The sequence below is a fragment of the Tympanuchus pallidicinctus genome, unplaced genomic scaffold, assembly GCF_026119805.1.
Source record: "Tympanuchus pallidicinctus isolate F22 unplaced genomic scaffold, pur_lepc_1.0 scaffold3, whole genome shotgun sequence".
NCBI lineage: Eukaryota > Metazoa > Chordata > Aves > Galliformes > Phasianidae > Tympanuchus > Tympanuchus pallidicinctus.
Window position 1 is genome coordinate 33,739,871 of NW_026294747.1, and position 18,844 is coordinate 33,758,714.

The window sequence follows — 18,844 nt, forward strand, 5'->3', positions numbered from 1 at the left end:
TTGTTTTCCTAATGACTGCAGTTTTTCACCAATACCCAGATCTTAATCAACTCCTGAATGTTGTCTTTGGATATTTACTGAATGTTTACCAAAGGAATTTTATGACAAAAAGGAATTATTAGAAAATTGTGATTAAGCAGGATTTTTGACTGACTTAAAAACAAACAAAAGAAAAGCATATTTTTACTAATTAAACTTTAAAAGTCATAGCAATATTTTTTTTTTTGTTCAAAAGTGTAAATTGAGGAAGGAATGGTAGAGGTATATTACCAACGTGAATGCCAATTGTTTTCATTAATTCTGAAAGCATATTATTAACTGTTATGTGCCAAACTGCTGAACCAAAATATTCATATTTATTGCAGTACCACGCAGACCAGAGGTGCAGCCTTGTAGACAACTTGTAGACTGTTACAGCAGTGCGTGTATCTGAGGTGGTTTCACAGTGACAGCCAACTGAACTCACTGCATCACCCCCCCAACCCCCATTACTCCTCCCTAAAGGAACAGAGGGAGAAAATACCATGGAAAAAGGCTCAAGGGTGGAGAGTATGCAGAGGTTGCTCACCAATTATTATCATGGGCAAAACATACTCAACAGTGGGAGGGAGATAGAATTATTGCCTATTGCTAACAGACTAGAACAGTGAAAAACAAAAAGCATGCTAAAATCACTTTCCTCTGTAATCCATCCTCTCCCACCTCCTTCTCCTAGTGGTACACAGTAAAAGAGGAGTAGGTAGGTTGTGTAGTAGGTAGTAGTGGTAGGGGGCTGTGATTAGTCCATCATGCTTCATCTCTGCTGTTTCTTCATGGTCTTTCTGCCCCTGCTTCAGCTTAATGCCCCTTCTATGGGATCATACCCCTGAACTGATCCTGCTTAGGTTTCCCACAGGCTGCAGTTTTTCAAGTACTGCTCCAGCATGGCTCTGTACTATGGGGCCCATCCTTCAGGAGTGGACTGCTGCAGCACAGGTCCATGTGGGCAGCAGCTCCCTTAGCCCTCCGCTGCAGACTCCTTTGTATGGGCTGCAGCTCCAGCCTGGAACTGCTCCTGCAGGTGCTCTCCATGGGCTATACTTCCTCCACACCATCTACTGTGATGCTGTGGGCTCCTCTATGGCTGCACGTGGAAATCTGCATGGTGCCCATGGGCTGCAGGTGGACAACTTGTTCTTCCATAGGCCTCTCCTGTGCAGGAGGGAACTTCTGCTCTCTGTCTGGAGCGCCTCCTGCCCTCCTTCTGAGCTGACCTTGGTGGCTGCAGGGTGGTTTTTGTCACGTTTTCTCACCCACGGTAGTTTCTCCCTTTCTCAAATCTGCTGTGCCAGAGGCGCACGCAGTGTTGCTCATTGCTCAGCTCTGTCAGTGGCAAGTCCCCTTGGGAGCAGCTGGAGCTGACTCTGATCTGACATGGGGCACTGCTGGACTCTGCTCACAGAGGCGCCCCTGCAAATTGTTTAGCATCAAAACATTGCCATGTAAACCCCATGCAGACAGGACTGGATCTGCCTTACTATATAATAATGTACAAGAACAGGAAGTTCCAGTTAATAAACAGAGCGTCTGTTCAGAAAGAAGCATTAAAAAGGGGGCGGGGGAAGGTGGGGGAGGAAAGATTTTTTTCAAATAATTTTAAAAAGAAAACAATGCCAATGATCTTTAAAAAAAAAAAAAAAAAAGTTATTGATGTTATTAGCAGAAAAAAGAATTGTGGGGAAAAAGGAGCCATCTTATATTAATAAAAAATGCAATCTGAGCAGGTATGACACCATTTTCCTCTCTTTCCTGAAGAGAGATGATCAAAAAAAACCCCAACCAGTGCAGCCATGCAAGTTGTGTGTAGCAGATACTTTGATGGGAGGTGTATCTGTATTCTGTCACTGCTCTTTGTGCAAGTGTCTATTTGCCCCTTGTTGAAAATCTTTCTTTGATGCAAATCATAGTTGCAAGGCATCTGATCTTCTTTCCTTTTAATCTAACAATGATGCACAATGTTTTTCCTCAATTTTTGAGCTTTCTTTCCTCTTTTATGTAGGAAGTGCATTGTTCATTTCTATGGTAAATTTTTGAAGATTCTTTGTGGAAGTCATCTTGATTTTTGATAATGGTAAATTTTACTTCATCTGTTTTTGAATGGCAAATATTTTTAGTATCGCATTTTTATATTTTTTTCAGGTGACCTTGGAGATTTAGTCTTTCTTTCATGCTATATTCGGATATTTTAAATAACTGCAGGAAAGCAAAAAGGCATAAATTTTGGATGGATTAAAAGAGAACAGCAAGAAAACCTTCAATCACAACATTGGCTCTTTATGGATTGATGATTGTATTCATATAACTTTAGGTTGTACAATAAAATAGTTTGTTACTGTTGTAAAAAAAAAATTGTAGTTGACAGATGTAAGCTGGAAGTGGGACGCAGCCAGGATCCAGCCTTCAGGACAGTCCTGAGCTGAGTTATGAGTCTCAAGGATCCCTTAAAGGAAAGTAATGCTAATGGTTTTTTCATGTTACTAGTTGCAATGAGAATGTTGCATGCAGAAGCTGAAGGAATTCCTTTATGCAGTTCACCCAAGGAGATGGGCATGTTTTCAGTGTTAGTACAACTTTAAGAATTACCAGCTGAAATCTTAGCAAAAACTAGTCTTTGTTCTTGCAATAGCTTGTTCTGCATCTTCAAGTGTAAACTGTGTGCTATAATTGTAGGCATATTTTATCAATGAAATAACAAGAAGTTCAACAGAAAGCAAGAGAGCCTGTGAAGATCTGCAATAGAGATGATTCAGGTTCATTAGGCTATTTATAACTTGTAAGTCTTGCCTGGATGCTTAGAATTGATGCAGTGGAAGATGTACCAAAAGCTACAAAAAATAAATGAGTGTTGCAGTCAGATCAGGCTGTGGCAGCCATGTGGATGTGCGTCTGCAAGAGTGTTTGGTGCCTGTGTATCAACAGGCGATTGTTAGAGAGATGAGTATCTCTGTATAACTTTCTGTATTTTTTTCTCTCAGAACTCTGTCAGTCTTCCTGGACTCTTATTTCTCACTCCACAGGTTTTCTAGTTGATGTTATTTACTAAGCTAGTAAAAAATTAGGGTGATATCATCTAGACATTAATCTAGTGTTGGTGGGGGGAGTCATAGCCTGGTTATGAGTTCTGCATTTGTAAATACTGGAGGGGGGTAGGGGAACAACACAAGGAATCTATTTGAGAGTGGTTCTTCTCATCCTGAGGTAGACCGTGTAAGCGTAGCTGTTTTTTAGACTTGCCTGGCTTTTTTTCCACTTCCTTGAAAGAAAGCTCATGGGGTTTGCTTAGGTTCAAATAGACTATATCAAAGGGTTGATGAGATACCACTTTGTGCCTTGTAATCCAAGGTGTCTAATGCAAACCTTAATGACATGCTGAATAGAGGTAATGTTTTCTATATCCATAACTTTAAAGCTTTGTCAGCATTCCTAATTTCCTAAGCACCAGTCCACCAGTGAGGTGAGTACCAGTGTTGTATGAGCACACGTTTCTTTTACTGGGAGTAAGCACCTGGGGTTTAAGGAAAAAGGCAAACATCAGTCTTCTAGACCCACTGTTCATTCCGTCTCCCTATTATGCATGCTAAGGATTCAAAATAGAGTTAGCATAGTTTTTATTAATGCAAAGTGCATCAGCTTTTTGCCAGCTGAAATATGATGAAGTTACAAAAATAAATGAAATGCATGAATAAGTAGATATGTCAGTTAAACGTAAATGTGTTAAAGGTAGATATCCTCAGTATGCTTAAGGCATAGAAATTATTCTCCATGCAGCTGTTAACACAGAATTTGTGGTATGTTTTAATGTGAAATGTGATAACATTATAGTTTCTGCAACCTCTCTGTTCAATTTGTCAGCCTTCATTTGCCTCCTTCAGTCAAGCTTGTGTAAACATTGCACGTATTGCTTCAAGAGACCTAGTGTGTGTGTGAATTCAGTCATATTTCATTACTTTGTTGATCAAAATAACTCTTGACTGTTTGATATTCCTATTAAACATGTAGAACAGAAACAGCAAGGGAAGTTGTGTTCTTTCTTGCTCATCATTTGAATGCTTTCCAAATTAAACATGCAAATTTATTCAGTGAAGGGGAGCACCAAGGAAAATCTCTCTGCTGTATTCTGCTGCTGGTGGAGGAAATAATGCTGCTAAGTACTTAAATTCTTGAACTTCAGGTTGAGTTTGTTCGGCTAGCAGTTGTACCAAGGAGAGAAAGTATGATTAAAGTGTGTTGGTGTAAGTCAGTACAAGCTGGTTGTGCTGTTTTAGTCTGTATGTGAAACACAGCTTTCTGACCATGAAGTTTGTGGATCTTCTCCCTAATCAGTAATTGCACTTTGAGTTTTGGGTGGGTTATGCATGGATTTAGATATCAATATTAGGAGTGGAGTGGAGGCCTTTGAAGTCCCTTCCAGTCCTTTTTTCTTTTTTTTTGACTGAGTTTCAGTTGATTGCAAAGAAATAATCACTCACCAAACAGGTATTTCATAAATAGTTCAAAAGGCTCATCAAATTCTACAAGTCAGTAAATCTCTGGTGGCTGCAATATAAACTTTTTAAACTTGTATCATGTTTACAGTTTATTTTAAGAACTTAATCATTACTAAATTATATATGAATGGAGTCTAGGGTAGAAGCTACTGAAGAACTGAAGTGTGCTTCCACTTTCCCAAATTAGCATGTTCAAAACTGAGTCAGGATTACCTCTAATAAGAAGAAGTAAATGAAATCAGTAACTTACTGTGGAAGATATTTTTGTTAGAATTATTTTGTTAGAATTTAGATTAGAATTGGTGAGTAGCACTTCCTTGAGACCACCTTTAATTTACATTTTATTTCAAGAAATTTAAATTGGGAGATGTCCTTTATCTTCCATGTTATTGTGAAGTAAATCACTTAGTGATGGTTCTGTTAAGTAGTTGGAGCCTCAGGAAAGTGCATTAGAGCCAGAGGACAAATCCTAATGAAAGTACAGTAATTCAAAGTAACCTTCTTTAAACTGCTTATGCAAGTGTCAGATTGTTGAGCAACATTACCAGTCTGATTAGTGAATGCTGTTCTCTGCTTGCTTAAGCCACTGGCAGATAGTCTTAGTGAGGCTTTGTACTGCTGCTGTTACAGTTACCTCAGTGGCTATCAGAGGAAGCACTATGATGTTGCCTCTTTTTCAAAGATGTTCTGTCCTCAGTGTCAATGAGAGAATGATTTCAGATTTCTTTATTCTCATAAAGTGGAGTAACAACTTTTTTTTTATTAAAAAAAAAAAAAAAAAGTGCTTTTTATATATATCCATAATCCCTTTCAGAGTGAAAAGGAAAATAGAAGAGATCTATATAGTGTCAGCACAAGCAGATTCTTGATTGTGTAGACTTTCATTCTATGGAAAAAAAAAAAAAGTGCAGGCTGTCTACAAGCCTAGTTTTAACTTATGTATCTCAGAAGTCTGCTCTTTTTTATAAAGGGAATTGGTATTCATGACAGCCTAAAGTCTGTAAATTGCCAATGGATCATTTCATCTTATTAGTTTCTCCCTTTATGTGAGGTTCTCTAGCAAGAGAATTTGTCAATAAAAAACACCTTTCACGTAGACTGCCTGTGGTTATAGTGGATGTTTTCATTGTTCATAACCTCTGTACTTCATGCCGTTCATTTGAGTTGTTAAAAAATATTGGACCAGAAAATGGGGAATTAAGTTTTGCTGACTGCCTGTTAACTGCTACATGGGAGTGCTGAAAATTTTTGTCTACAAAAAAGTAGACAAAAGCTTGTTGTGTGGGATAGCTAACGTGCATGTATAGACATTCAACAGAAAATTCTAGTTTCCTGGTTTTGTCTGAGAAGACAGCTATAAGAAGCTTTTTGTCTAAGTATTCAAAGATCTTCATTTTACAATTATTTTTTAACAACAAAAAAAAATCATTTAAAAGATTCAGGGCTGTTAAGTCTGAGCTACTAGTTTGTACACTACATTTCAGTTAGGGTGTATTCATTTTGTGGAATTAACTCTGTATTTCAGTGTTGGCAATAAAATGTAAAATGCCCTTCATTGAAAAGACCAGTTTAAGTGTTGGATGTAGCTGAAAGGATTCCATGTTATTCTTTGCCGTGTCACTGGAAACAGGTCAGCTTAGGAAAAACAGCAAATTATTTGCATTCCAGAGTTTTAGAGAACAATAGGAAATTGTTTGCTTAATGTGTTACATACGCTGTTCAGTTTTTGGACTTAAGTCTAATATTATGTAAGGCAGAGAGAGGCAGCTTTTCAGGAGTGAAACACCAGATTGTATTTTCCTTTTTAACTAGAGGTTAAGCATACTGGTCGAAAACATTCACATGTGCTGTTAGGCAATGTTTGGAAATGTCTGACTGTCATGCAGGAGAGATGCCGTCAGTCAGCACATGGATTGCATGGAGCCATCTGAGGGTTTCCTATCCCAGTGCTTTGCGAACTGGGAGGGCTCTTAAGATGCTAGGGCTCCTGCTGTGAAGTCCTGTGCATCTATGGTGTTGTGCCTCTGAAAAGCTACTCATGTCCATTCTGTCATCTGTTCGCGGTCACGTGGCAGCTAGATCAGTTTCCTCGTTTGCATAGTAAAGTAGTTTCCACATAGAAAAATATAGGGCGAAAAAGTCTTAAGTTATTTTTTATTACTCTGCATCATATCTCATGCAGTTTTGGTCACTGCATTATAAAGAAACAGGATAATTTTCTTTCTTAAACAGGGGGGAGAGGAGGGAGAAAGCACCAAAAAACTGTTCAACTGTCAAGATACTTAGCAGTTATGAATCATAATTTAAACTAATGATATTTCATATTTCTTTTCTCAGGAGCTGTAATCGTCTCTACTCCACAAGACGTGGCTTTGTTGGATGCACGCAAAGGAACTGAAATGTTTAGAAAAGTCCATGTACCTGTAAGCATCTACATTAAAAATACCAGTAGATTCAAAAAAATTATAATTCCAAAAATCTGAAAATTTTCTATGTTTGTGGTAGATGAACAATCCACTTGGATCACTTGAATGTCAAAAATTCTTGTTTAAAAAAAAAAAAAAAGGTTAGAATCTGCCTCCTATCTGTCTCAGAAGCTTTCTTTAGCAGAAGGAAAAAAAAAATTCAGCATCAAGTAATAATAGTATTCAATTTATTTTCAATCAATTTGTTTAATCACCTGGAATGGATCAGAATGCTAACCAGCTAAATAAAGTAATTTATAAAGTAATCTCTTCTTTCCAAATGTACTGCCTTTCTGTATCCTCTTTATGTATTCTCAAGAATAGCTCTAACCTAACATTCTGTTAGATGAGAGGAAAATCATATATCACTACAATTTAAAAAGGAAGTTTAAGTTTTGGGGAGTTGTGTGTACCTAATTGTCACTGCCATTTGAAAGGCTCTGTGGCTGTCACTGAAAGAAGTCCATCGTTTTCACCTTGTTTTCATTATGCTTAGAGCTTATGTGGTAGCTTGTTTGTTTGGGGAATGCAAAGTTCAGTATTATCCCCTATATTCATATGGACTGAAATGGAGCAAATAACAGAATTAATGTTTTACATTTAAACTGAATGATAGAATCATAGAATTAGACCAGGTTGCTCAGGACCCCATCCAACCTGGTCTTGAACACCTCCAGGGACGGAGCATCCACAATCTCTCTGAACAGCCTGTTCCAGCATCTCACCACTCTCAAACTGAAGAACCAAGTAAAGGAATTTGAAATAGATGGACAAAAGTAAACAAAAATATATTCATTTAAAATAAACTAACTAGATTACTTCTTAAATGTTTTTTTTTCTTTTAAGTATGATTACATTGATTTAAGGTCTTGACAGTGTTACAAGTTGCTAAGTAACAGAACGTTCTACTCTAGTGCATGTTCATGAAGACTCATTTTTCATTTGAAATGTGCATGTGATGAGAAGATACAAACTATTAATTATTACTATTCATTATTTGAAACAGTAAAGGAAAAAGCTATTTACGATACTTAAAAAAAAAAAATTGTTGTCTGGCTCATCTCTGTGAAGGTTACTTTTACTTTTTGCTAAGATAGGGAAACACTTCAGTAGCTTCAGTAGCATTTTTAGCTCTTTTAAAAGCCAGCATTTTTTTGTTTTAGTTTGCAAAATAGCATAACAAAAGACATAAATTGACACATTCCTTATTATTTACTGCTCAAGTGTCTTTGCACCAAAATGAAAGTGTGGTAGCATTTGCTGTTTACTACTAGAAGAAAAAATATACGACAGAAGAGCAGCATGTGAAATGTTCTATTTTGATTATATGTTTGGATTTACTAAAATTGTGCAGAATGACTTTTCATGTAAGATCACATTTAATTTAGTAATTTGCTGAATTTTCCTTCTAATGAGAAATTCTCCAAATTTCTTTTTAAGTCAGTTTCATTCAATGTTTTTTGCAGAGAATGGCTTCCAATAAAGCCAAGTATTCTGTGGTAGGCTTGGCTTAACCTGATGCATGGTAGGCAAGATTTAAGTATGTATGTGGACTAAATAGAATGACTAGTTCTATTTTAATCAAGTGATAAGCCACAACAACACTGTTATGCCTGATGGTAGATTGCAATGCACTGAAATCAATGCATTAGAGTTCTTACATTTTGTTCCTTTTTTTTTTTTTTCTCAATTTATATATACATCAACATAAGTGTTTCATTTACATTAGTGTTAAAGAAGGTCCTGCCTATGTATTGCATTTAGTTTTAAGTCAAAATTGAATCTGAGTCACAATTGTTAATGTTGTTTGTCCTTTACTGATTTGAAATTTAAGAGTTTCTCAGAATTTTTTCCTTGTCTGGAGAAGGTAGTGTATATTTGGATTTGAGCACCGTATGTTGTGTAATCAAAAGGTTAATTGAGCAAAAAGAACTTATAAGCATTTAGAAACCGTATGTGCACAGATAATTAATAATGAGAATTTGCCACTTCCTTACTTTCTTGTTATTTCTTGGTGTCTTTTCACTATTCAAAATAAAAAAGTTTGACCAAAGAAGTTTAGCATTAGAACTATGACTTTTTGTAGGCTATTGTAGGTATTGTAGGCTGGCTTCTGTGCTGCAGAGCATCTAGTGTTTGTTTCACTGAGCCAACTTTTCAGAGAAGTATGCAGGCAGAAGAGCTCACTGAGGAGCAGAGGATTCATGCATGCTTGTAGAATAGTTTGTCCAGACAAACCTGAGGCTTTTCCAAAAATAGTATTTAAACAGGGAAATAAGAGTCATTATTGACTTTATTAGCAAAACCTATTACATTTTCTATAGATTTAAGGACTCTGAAAGTAATAGTGAAATCTCTTGTTTATCCAAGTGTCTGCAGTGATATGTGCTAAAAATACACTTCAGTGACCAAGGTTTGTATATTTGCACAGATTCTGAATTAAATTTAGTATTTGTAATTGGCAACTAATATTACAAAAGTCTAGTTGTGTACAAGAAGAACAATTTATACCTTAGTAAATATGTACTATTTGGTGTTTGACAGATGGGAATGAGGCTGAGATAATAAAAGCAGTATTGTAATGCGGAAATGTCACATGCTTTTAGTAAGGTTTGTTTAAATTAAAACCAAAAAGGACGGTGAATAGGACTTCTAAAGCCAATCTAGCTTTGGGAATTCAGCTGTAGCTCAGTATTTGTGTTAACTGGTGCAGACAGACATCTTTAGGTACTAGATGATCAAAGAATTAACAAAACAGCTGTAATATTTCTGAGCTGTTCGTGAAACATTAGTAGGCTGAATGACTTTGATTATGAATTTGCTGTATCATAAACATTGTATAAATATATTGAGGAGAATAAAAAGTTAAAGACCCAAGTTATCTGGAGTGGGATGAATTCCTTTTGAGTATAAATATCGAGATCTCTTCTTTCATGTGCTACAGATGATGGCATGCATATGTTTGCATCTATCTATTAATCTATCCACACGTATATTGTTTGTTTCTTTGAAAGTTGCGTACTTTAAACTCTGAAAATTTTACATGAGTGAAGATTTAAAAAGTAATATGGAACATGTAACAGTGGAATAGGAAACAAAAACAGATTATCATCCTTTGATTAGTTTTAACTTTGAGGCAAGGAAACTTTCTTTAAGAAATTGTAAATGACAGGCCTTTACCTGCTCACAGTGCTACCTCCGTATTCTTTTAGTTAAAACTTTAAGACCAAAAGTAGTTGCTGTTGCCTGCATTGAACCAGCATCCTTTTGGATCATTATTTCACAGTGGATATATTATTCCTCTAACTTTGTTAGTTTCTTCAAAACATGTAACCAGAATGCTTAGGCGAATTTTAAGAAGCACAGAATGTCACAAGATATGTAACAGCTTTTCTGAACTTAAAAATATATATTCATCTGTAGCATAAGTATCTTGAACTGAAATTTTCTAATGTGGAACCACCAAAGCGAGTCTTCTGTTGATCAGCAAATAGGGATGAGTTCTCTTTCGCAGTGTTTGTGTGCTGTTGTCATCACTTCTGAGAAATTCTGCTCTTCCTCAATGAACAGGCTTGTTTACTAGGTGAATAAAATGAGATCTATTTTATCATGAGCATTGCTGTACATTGTGAAAGAAGATATTTATGTGTCTGATTTGGCAAATTTGCAGGAGATGTTTTACAGGGATGTAGATGAACATCTGACATCAACAGAAAAGTAGTTTTTGTCACTTCCTTTCACATAATTATTCTTGTTATTTAATCTTCAAAATTTTTTCCTCCTTTACAGAAAAATAGCAAATCTGATCCTTTTTGAAAACATTTTCTTTCAGGAAAAGTTATAAAATATCTGAAAAGCACATTTGATTGTTGTTTCTTTAAAAATTTTTTAATTATTATTTTGTATCCCAAAACCTTGAATTACAAAGCTAAAAAATGGTATTCAAAGGTCAGAAATGTAACACATCTTTTCTGAGAAGGAGATCTGTTGAAAAGTTAGACTAGTTCAAGAGGTACTTTTGTGTCGTGTAAGTTAATCCTTTAGATGTATAATTATGGAAAAAAATAAATAATGTAGAAATACTTTAGAAATGGAAGTGAAAGTAACTGATGATGATTTGTTGATGCTGTGTTGATAATCTCTTCTTTGCTGTCAGAGATGAATAAGAACTGAAGCTTGAATCCCAGGTGTTAACATTCTCCTTTTTCATTTGACAGGTTTTAGGACTAGTTCAGAATATGAGTGTTTTCCAGTGTCCCAAATGTAAACATGAGACACATATTTTTGGAGCAGATGGTGTAAGAGATCTAGCAAAAACTGTTGGATTGGATGTTCTAGGTAAGAATACAGAAATAGCTTATTAATGGCATGAATATGGAAGGCTTTAATTGAAGTATAGATTCTAAAGTATTGTATATTCAGACATTGTTTGAATACGATAGAATTATAGTTTAAGATATTGAATGTCACTTTTGTTGCGTGCTCAGATTTATGCTCAGGATTATTCTTGTTAATTCTTGAACTGCATCTTAAATCTCTTAAATTATGTACTATGCAGAATGTGGATTTTTTTTTTTTTTTTTTTTTTGGATGTGCTATATTACCTGAAATTCAATATATTACATATCACATACCAATAATTACAGACAGTCAAGACTTCTGTGTGGTCCTGTAGAACATAAACCTAAGGACTATCTTAGTGCCTATAAAAGTTTTATTTCATTTAAATGAAATACGTTGTTATATTTGTGAAATAAATATGCCAGTTTGATATGCAGTTCATTAGAGCAGTTATTTTTATGTCCAAGTGAAGATATCTTGACTTTTGCATGGAAGCAAGCAGAGTGTAATGATTATATGTGTTGAAATTGAAAGAATATGCTGACTTGCAAAATGTTGTTGTGAAGAAAAAATTATATTTCTTTAAAACAGAAGTTGTCCATGATTAAATAATCTGGCATAAATTTAAAATATACTTTGATCTATAAAAAACACATTGCTGCTTTAAAAAGGCATATTTCAACCTGTATTATCAGTGAAGAAAAAGAAAATTGTAGAATATAACACAGCATAATTAAGTTGGTAAATGGGATAATTGCATGTGTTAATGATATGTTTTCATGTATTACTATAATTATCTCAATGATTTTCCATAGCTAATTTATTAAAAGAACCAGGAAGCTCACTTAGAAAGATCAACACAAAAACTTCAAGGTCTGACACAAATTAAAAATAGCACGGCAGCACATAATTAAAGACACACATTTGGGCTATCTTTTAGTGTTCAGAGTGTATAATGAGTTGTGATCAGAGCCCAGGGGAGACTTCTGCAGCCCTGGGTGATGTGGATGGATGCAAATGTTCTGTAAGGAGTTGAATCAAATCTGCGGTTAGATACACAGGCACGAATGATCTGTCCTACCATTGGTCCTGTAAATGTTTTCTGGTATTTCCTAAGAAGGCAGAACTGATTATAATATTAGTAATAGTATTTAATAATTAAAGGTCTGATACGTTAGGAATTTTGTTAGGGGATAAATGTGGTGTATGAAGAAAGGCAGAGTGAAGTTTAGCTTAGTCAATCCTTCTGACGGCAATTTTAAGATTAAGAAAAGTGCCCTGAGGGCTAAATTTAGAATCAGAGTACTTGATCTGTTTAGTAGGTTTGTATTTCAAGGGTGACCACTGCACAATAATACCATATGGTATGACAAACGTTTTTGCTTACAGCTTATATGTTAATCTTTCCCAAATGGTAGTTTTATCCTCTTGCTATTGTATTGCACCCAAAAGCTTTGAGAGATTTTATCTGTATTTATCTGTAAAAATTTATTTTGTTTATATCTTGCTATTCTGTTTGTTCAGCTAAAGACCTAGTTCTCATGTAAATCCTGATGGATCTTAGTTTCTCTGATAATATCCAGTAAGTTCTGCAAGCTAACAGTGTGCAGAACACAAAAGTATTTTTCAATTACTTTCTCAGAACGTGCAGCCTTTAATATTGTTGAAAACCTCTCTAATTCTTGTTTATGACAGAAGACAATTGAGTCACCAGTACACTTTCTGAGTTTCATTTGTTATTTCATGTAGGTTTTCTCTCATCTTTTAATTCTTTCATGTAGGAAAGAATGCTGAAGTCCATGAGAAAGATTTTGCATTGCTGATTATTTCTTTCTCTGTCTCTGAAATTCCCCTATTTTGATATATTTTTTTTTCCTATTACAGTTGAGTGGCCAGAATTATGACCAGAAAGATATGCCATTGATTTACATACTGCTAAGATAAATGACTATTGTGCTCTGTGTGCTGACTTCTGCACTTCCAAACTTATTAAACTGTCTGCTAATAGAGCCAGCAGAGACTCTGAGATTTATTTATTTATTTCCTATAATATAATAAAAATTTTTGAGCACTTAGGCTTTCTTTGCATTATTAAATGATTAACATCAGAAAAATGTAGATCTGATACATTGATAAGTTCCCATCATCTTCAAAATGATGAGCAGTGCAAAAGCTTCATCTTCCTCAAATTCTTATTATCCAAACAGATGCACAGATTTTTTTTATGGTTTTTGTGCTTCTGTTTAATAAAGTTTTGACTTTTTTTTTTAATTGGATTTGCCTGTTGCTTTGTCTTCTCTGACTTGCGCTTTTGTGCATGAAAGACTTTGTGCTTCTGTTGGGCCATCAGATCTTTGTAAGTGTTGGGAAGATAAGAGAAAAGCTGCCTCGGTAGCAGGATAGTTCTTTTTTGTAATTTTGAGATTGTTATTAAATTGACAGAGAACGCTGTTTGGAAAAGCAAGTGAAGATTAGTCTTTACACAAAGTAATTGTAAGAGCTAAGTTCTGGGATATTTATGAAGTTACTCTTATTCTGTTAATAAGAACATTAAGAGTAAAAGAAAATTTTAAAGAACTCCATTTGTTTATTTACTTATTATAGCTAAGAATAGTCATTCAAGATTGGAAAAAAGAAAATAAGCCATAGTTAAATTTAAAGCAAATGGATGGTTATAATAATAATAAAAAAAAAACTAAACACCTGAATTTCTTTAAGCATTCTGCTCCGTAATCATGGAGCCACTGCTTTTGTCTGCTATTGATTTCATTTCCTATGTGCTCTTCATTCTCTCTCTTTTTTTTTTTTTTTTTTTTTTTCTTAACAAGCTTTGTAATTTCTAAATTTTGTCAGTTTTTATAGCACCCATTTAAATGTTTCATTCTCTAACTATGTTGGACTTCATTAATCTGCACTGGCTTGGTTGAGGCTAATTAAATGTTGCTAAAATGCATGAATTAAAATTACAGCTTCTGAGACAAGTCAAAATTGAATGAAGCATGGTGTATTCTGTCTGCATCAATCTGTGATGTAAAGTGCAGCTATATCTTTCATTACAAAAGTTGGTTTTCAATTCACCTCTTAATTATTTCTGTAGTAATGAACTGAACGTGGTAGCTTCAAGTTTTCTTTAGTGCTGAAAAACTGTATTTTAGAAAGTGTGTTTCAGAGTGGTGTAGGGTGACTAATTGAGTCTTCTTCAGAACATTGCTTTCCTCTCTGATAGTTCCCTGCTTGTTATAAAAGAATATAAAAAAGATTTCTGTTGGAAAGAAGGAACTCAATGCTTAGCTACTTTTTAATTGGATACAGAACCTAATAAGGACAATAACAAATGTTATTATTTGGAAATTAAGTGTTCAAAGGAGTCTTTGAATGGCTATTAAGATCTTTAAAAAGCACTGAAAATAATATAGTCAGGGGTTAGGAAGTTGCATGAGTAGTTGCCTAATGTTGCAAACTTCATGTACTTGAAATAGTTTGTATCTCAGCTTGTATCTTTCTGTGTAATCAAGAGAAAAAAGCAAGCAACCTGTCCTTATTTATTGCCTAGGATAGTCTGTCATATTCAGAAGTTGAAAATGCCAGATTATATTTGGCATTAAACACTGGAGATATAGAAATTGTTCTGCAGCCAATTTTCATTTGAAATGCTGATTTTTTTTATTTTTTATTTTTTTTTTAATATATATATATTTATAATAAGTAATACAAAGAACTTCAAGAAAACTGGAGTTTGTTTTCAAGTCACTTCAGGGCTATTTTGATGAAACATTGAAGATATCTTAGGTCTTTGCTTACACGTGTTTGGTGTCTTTAATACAGGAGACGTTCCACTGCAAGTTAATATTCGGGAGACCTGTGATTCAGGGCAGCCTGTTGTGATCTCACAGCCTCAAAGTGATGCCGTAAGTCTGGGGCACTGTGATTTAAAAACAAAACAAAAAACAACAACAACAACAACAAAAAACACAAAAAAACTCATCTCACTCTCACCCTTCAAAAAAAAAAGTGGATGGAGATTGCTTCTTTTTATGACTGTTTGAAAACAAATATGTGCCTGAATGTAACTGAGGAAAATGAAGTTGCTGTAAAAGAAAGTTTAAGTAATTTTGGCCCTTATGTTTCCCAGTTTTTTGAAATGCTGCTGATGGGTTTTGCTTGTGTGCGTATTTTTGCTTGATTCAGAATAGCGATGATTTGATTCAGGATCTGGTATGCTAAGGAGGAAGGTCAATGTTAAGCCACATGAGACCATGCAGTTAATGGAGGTCCTCTAAAACTGTCAGTTGAGCCTTTGGTAGTGGAGCCTGGAAACTGTCAAAGGATCCCATCAAAAAATGTTTGAAGCAAAATCTGCGTATTGTCAGTACCTGGGTTGTTTTCAGCATGAAGTGGAGGAATTTGCACACAAGAGGAAATGGATTTTTCTGTGCATTTACCATAACATTTTATTGCCAAAGGAAAATGTGAGTTGTCAAGATGGTGGCAGTCAAATATGCAAGTCTCAGAGGAAAAGCAGTTGTGCATATAAAATTTCATTAACACTTGGAGACCAGGTTTTTTTTCCTGTCTCCTCTGCTGGAGTTTGTTTTCCATGCTCTGTAGGGCAGGATGTTATCTGCCATGTTGTGTAGGCACAGTGTACTGAATAATGCAGCCTTACTATTGTAGGCTGCATAGATGATACCTTAAAAAAAAAAAAAAAAAAAAAAAGTGATGATAGTAGATGCTAGAATTAGTTATAGATAAGGTAGAAAGTACCTATAATGCATTCTTTCTAATACAGTAATTGCTAGGTACAGACTGAAATAACTTTTCCTGCCCGTTCTTTTAAAATAATGATGGGGAATAATCCAGTATTGTTAATGTGCTGATGAATAGTAACTTACATTGCAGCATGTTTTTTTTCCAAATTGGATAGAGCAACAGCACTACAGCATCCCTATTTCTAATTGAATGCATAATTTTGCTAGTCTTCGACAAGACCTTTGCTGACTGTGGAATAATGTAGTGATCTTCATTCTAGATCCTTGTGGAAAGGAATTATTTCAACCTATATTGTAGCTTCTATCTGGGAATTCTGATCAGAAGTGCTAGGGTTTTCAATATATGTATAGTTTAGGTCAAAGTTCATGCAAAACAGTTAAGCATACCAATATGGAACACTAACAATTTCTGAAATCTGTATTAACCATGCGTCTGTAGCCTGCGGGAGTCGGAGCTTATATACATATGTGCAGGACAGCATTCTGAAAATTAAGAAAGACAAGAGAGTCTGTAGGGTTGCCATCTGTTCCTTCTTGGACTGTTCTTGGTAATGAAAGGAGGGGTTATAAGCACCATTTGTGGCAATTAAGTTAAATATGGAGTGGAATAAAGATTGACAAATATGTGTGACTCTGGGGAAAACTTTTAATATTCTTCTCTGCCATTGTGTCTGTGAGATAATCATTCTCCTCAGAGAGTGAGCTTGATTTTTTTTATTTTTTTTTTTTTTAGATATAACTAATCTTCACAGTATGAAAAAAAAATCACTGATTTGCTTCTCGTAATAAAGACAGAGAAAGTGATTGTTGTTCCCTTATATTTTAAAAGAAAAATGAAATTCTTAGCATATACCTGATGGTGGGAGAGGACTTATAAGGTCAGATTCTAATCTTTAATGCATGACACCCATCACCATGAGTTTATTTCTCAAATAAACTAAAATTGTGGCTATTCGGGCATGAACAATCATAGCTATTCAGATAGAGAACAATGTGTTCTGAGCTGCTGAAATTATCTCTGCACTTGTCCCTTAAATTTACAGATTTTTGTATACAAAATTCTCTTGTCTTTGTTAGAACACACTTAAAAATGAAATAGAGGCTCACAGAACTGAAATAATATCTAGTTAAGTTAGGCAGTGGGGGATAAGAATGATGACTGACTTCTCAGAAGCCCAGCATGTTGTCACACCTTTTAAGTTCTGTCAAGAATAACGGGAGTTGTTGAAATGTTAGCTAGTACTGTTTTTTTTTGTTTTTTTTTTGCTAACATACCTCTGGGTTCACCTTGTTTGGCTGATGTGTAAAAGCATAGCTCTCAATTTCCACTAGGATTTTAAATTGTATGAGCAAACTTGTTTAGATTATTTATTTTAAAGCTTAGTTTGCTTAAATGCAGTTAGAGGAAGAAAACTGCCTTTATACAAAACTGGCAAGGACGTTACTAACAACCAAAATAACCCTTCCAGAAGAAATAAAATTACTTGTAAAATAGTGGATGTTTCAGTTTTGAAACTTATCCCACAGAATCTACAGGATACATAAGATTCATTTTGCTGAAGCTCGAGTCCCCAAGTGGTAATGTCCTCAAGGAGAAATACAGAATATTAGCAAATTCATTTTGCTCTTGGTATAACATTATCCACATTAACATGTCTGTCAGCTTAGTTGTTTAAATTACGACTTTTTTTTAAACAGACTTTATTGGCAAAATTTTTTTATCTGCTGTAGAAATGTGCTGTGAAAATTGAATATTGCTGTACTTGCATATTAGCCTAAATAATAGAGGGTAATCTAACAGAAAGGTAGCAGACAGCAGCAATTGTTAGTGATCTACGGTCCTGTACAGGGAGCTTGTCGTTTCTTAAATCAACAGTGAGGATTTACCAGGCCCTTCTATAGGTAATTGAGAGTCTTGGGAATGTTTCCTTCCTCTCTTAGTTGTGGAGGCGGATTGGCTGGATAGGGCTTTGCTGTTTGCTCGTCCAAACATACAAGAGTCTCTGGACAGAGCTAGAGGAGCTAGTTTAAAAAAATATTAATAATAAAATAAAAATCAAGAACACTGTTAAAATGGGCAACATAAAATATGGAAAACAAAAGAATAATCACTGAAGCTAGGTAGGAATTGTTAATGCTCAAATGTGAGAGAACCTATTAAGGATTGCAAATGAAAACCAACAGAAAATGAGGGTTTTGAAACTGGGAGGTGAGAGGACTGGATGCACAATGAGAGATAAACATGATTATTTCCACTGGAGTTACTCTTCCACCAAACTAATTGTTAAAAATGTCTGTTGAACTCCCCATCAACAGTGGGATAGACTTAGTAGGGGTTTCTAAAAGCTTTTCCATCTGTGAGCAAAAAACTTAAGGAGTTTTAGGGTGGTTGTCTTGTGAGCACATCCAGGCTGAAACTCTTGGGTATCTCACAGCCTCAGTGGCACAGTGGATTTGCTTATGCCTTGCCGGAAGAGGCAGACTAACTGGTACCAAACTGCCACCTAATCCAGTGTCAGCAAGCAACTAAAGAATTCAAAGTATGTTTTCTATACCACTGTAGCCATTCACCATTTAAAAACTAGAGTGAGTTGGTTAAATAGAAATTTCAGGGAGGAGATGTACTGGAGGCTGAGATAAGTAGGAAATGTAGTCTCTCATCTTGGCTTAGGAATGAGGTGATTTTAAAAAAAAAAAAAAAAAAAAAAAAAAAGGAAAAAAGAGTTGTAGTGAGATGATACAC

General features: G+C 35.1%; 1 protein-coding gene across 4 annotated transcripts in view; it reads left to right on the forward strand.

The window, feature by feature from the left end:
• NUBPL (NUBP iron-sulfur cluster assembly factor, mitochondrial) overlaps positions 1-18,844 on the forward strand; it is a 90,765-nt gene that overhangs the window by 64,330 nt on the left and 7,591 nt on the right. For 3 of the 4 annotated variants that reach the window (XM_052694703.1, XM_052694702.1, XM_052694701.1), the window contains 3 exons: positions 6,864-6,949; positions 11,209-11,329; positions 15,158-15,240. In XM_052694703.1, coding sequence (XP_052550663.1) covers positions 6,864-6,949; positions 11,209-11,329; positions 15,158-15,240 — 290 coding nt within the window. The remainder of the gene's footprint in view (positions 1-6,863; positions 6,950-11,208; positions 11,330-15,157; positions 15,241-18,844) is intronic. The other variant, XM_052694704.1, reaches the window with a different exon arrangement.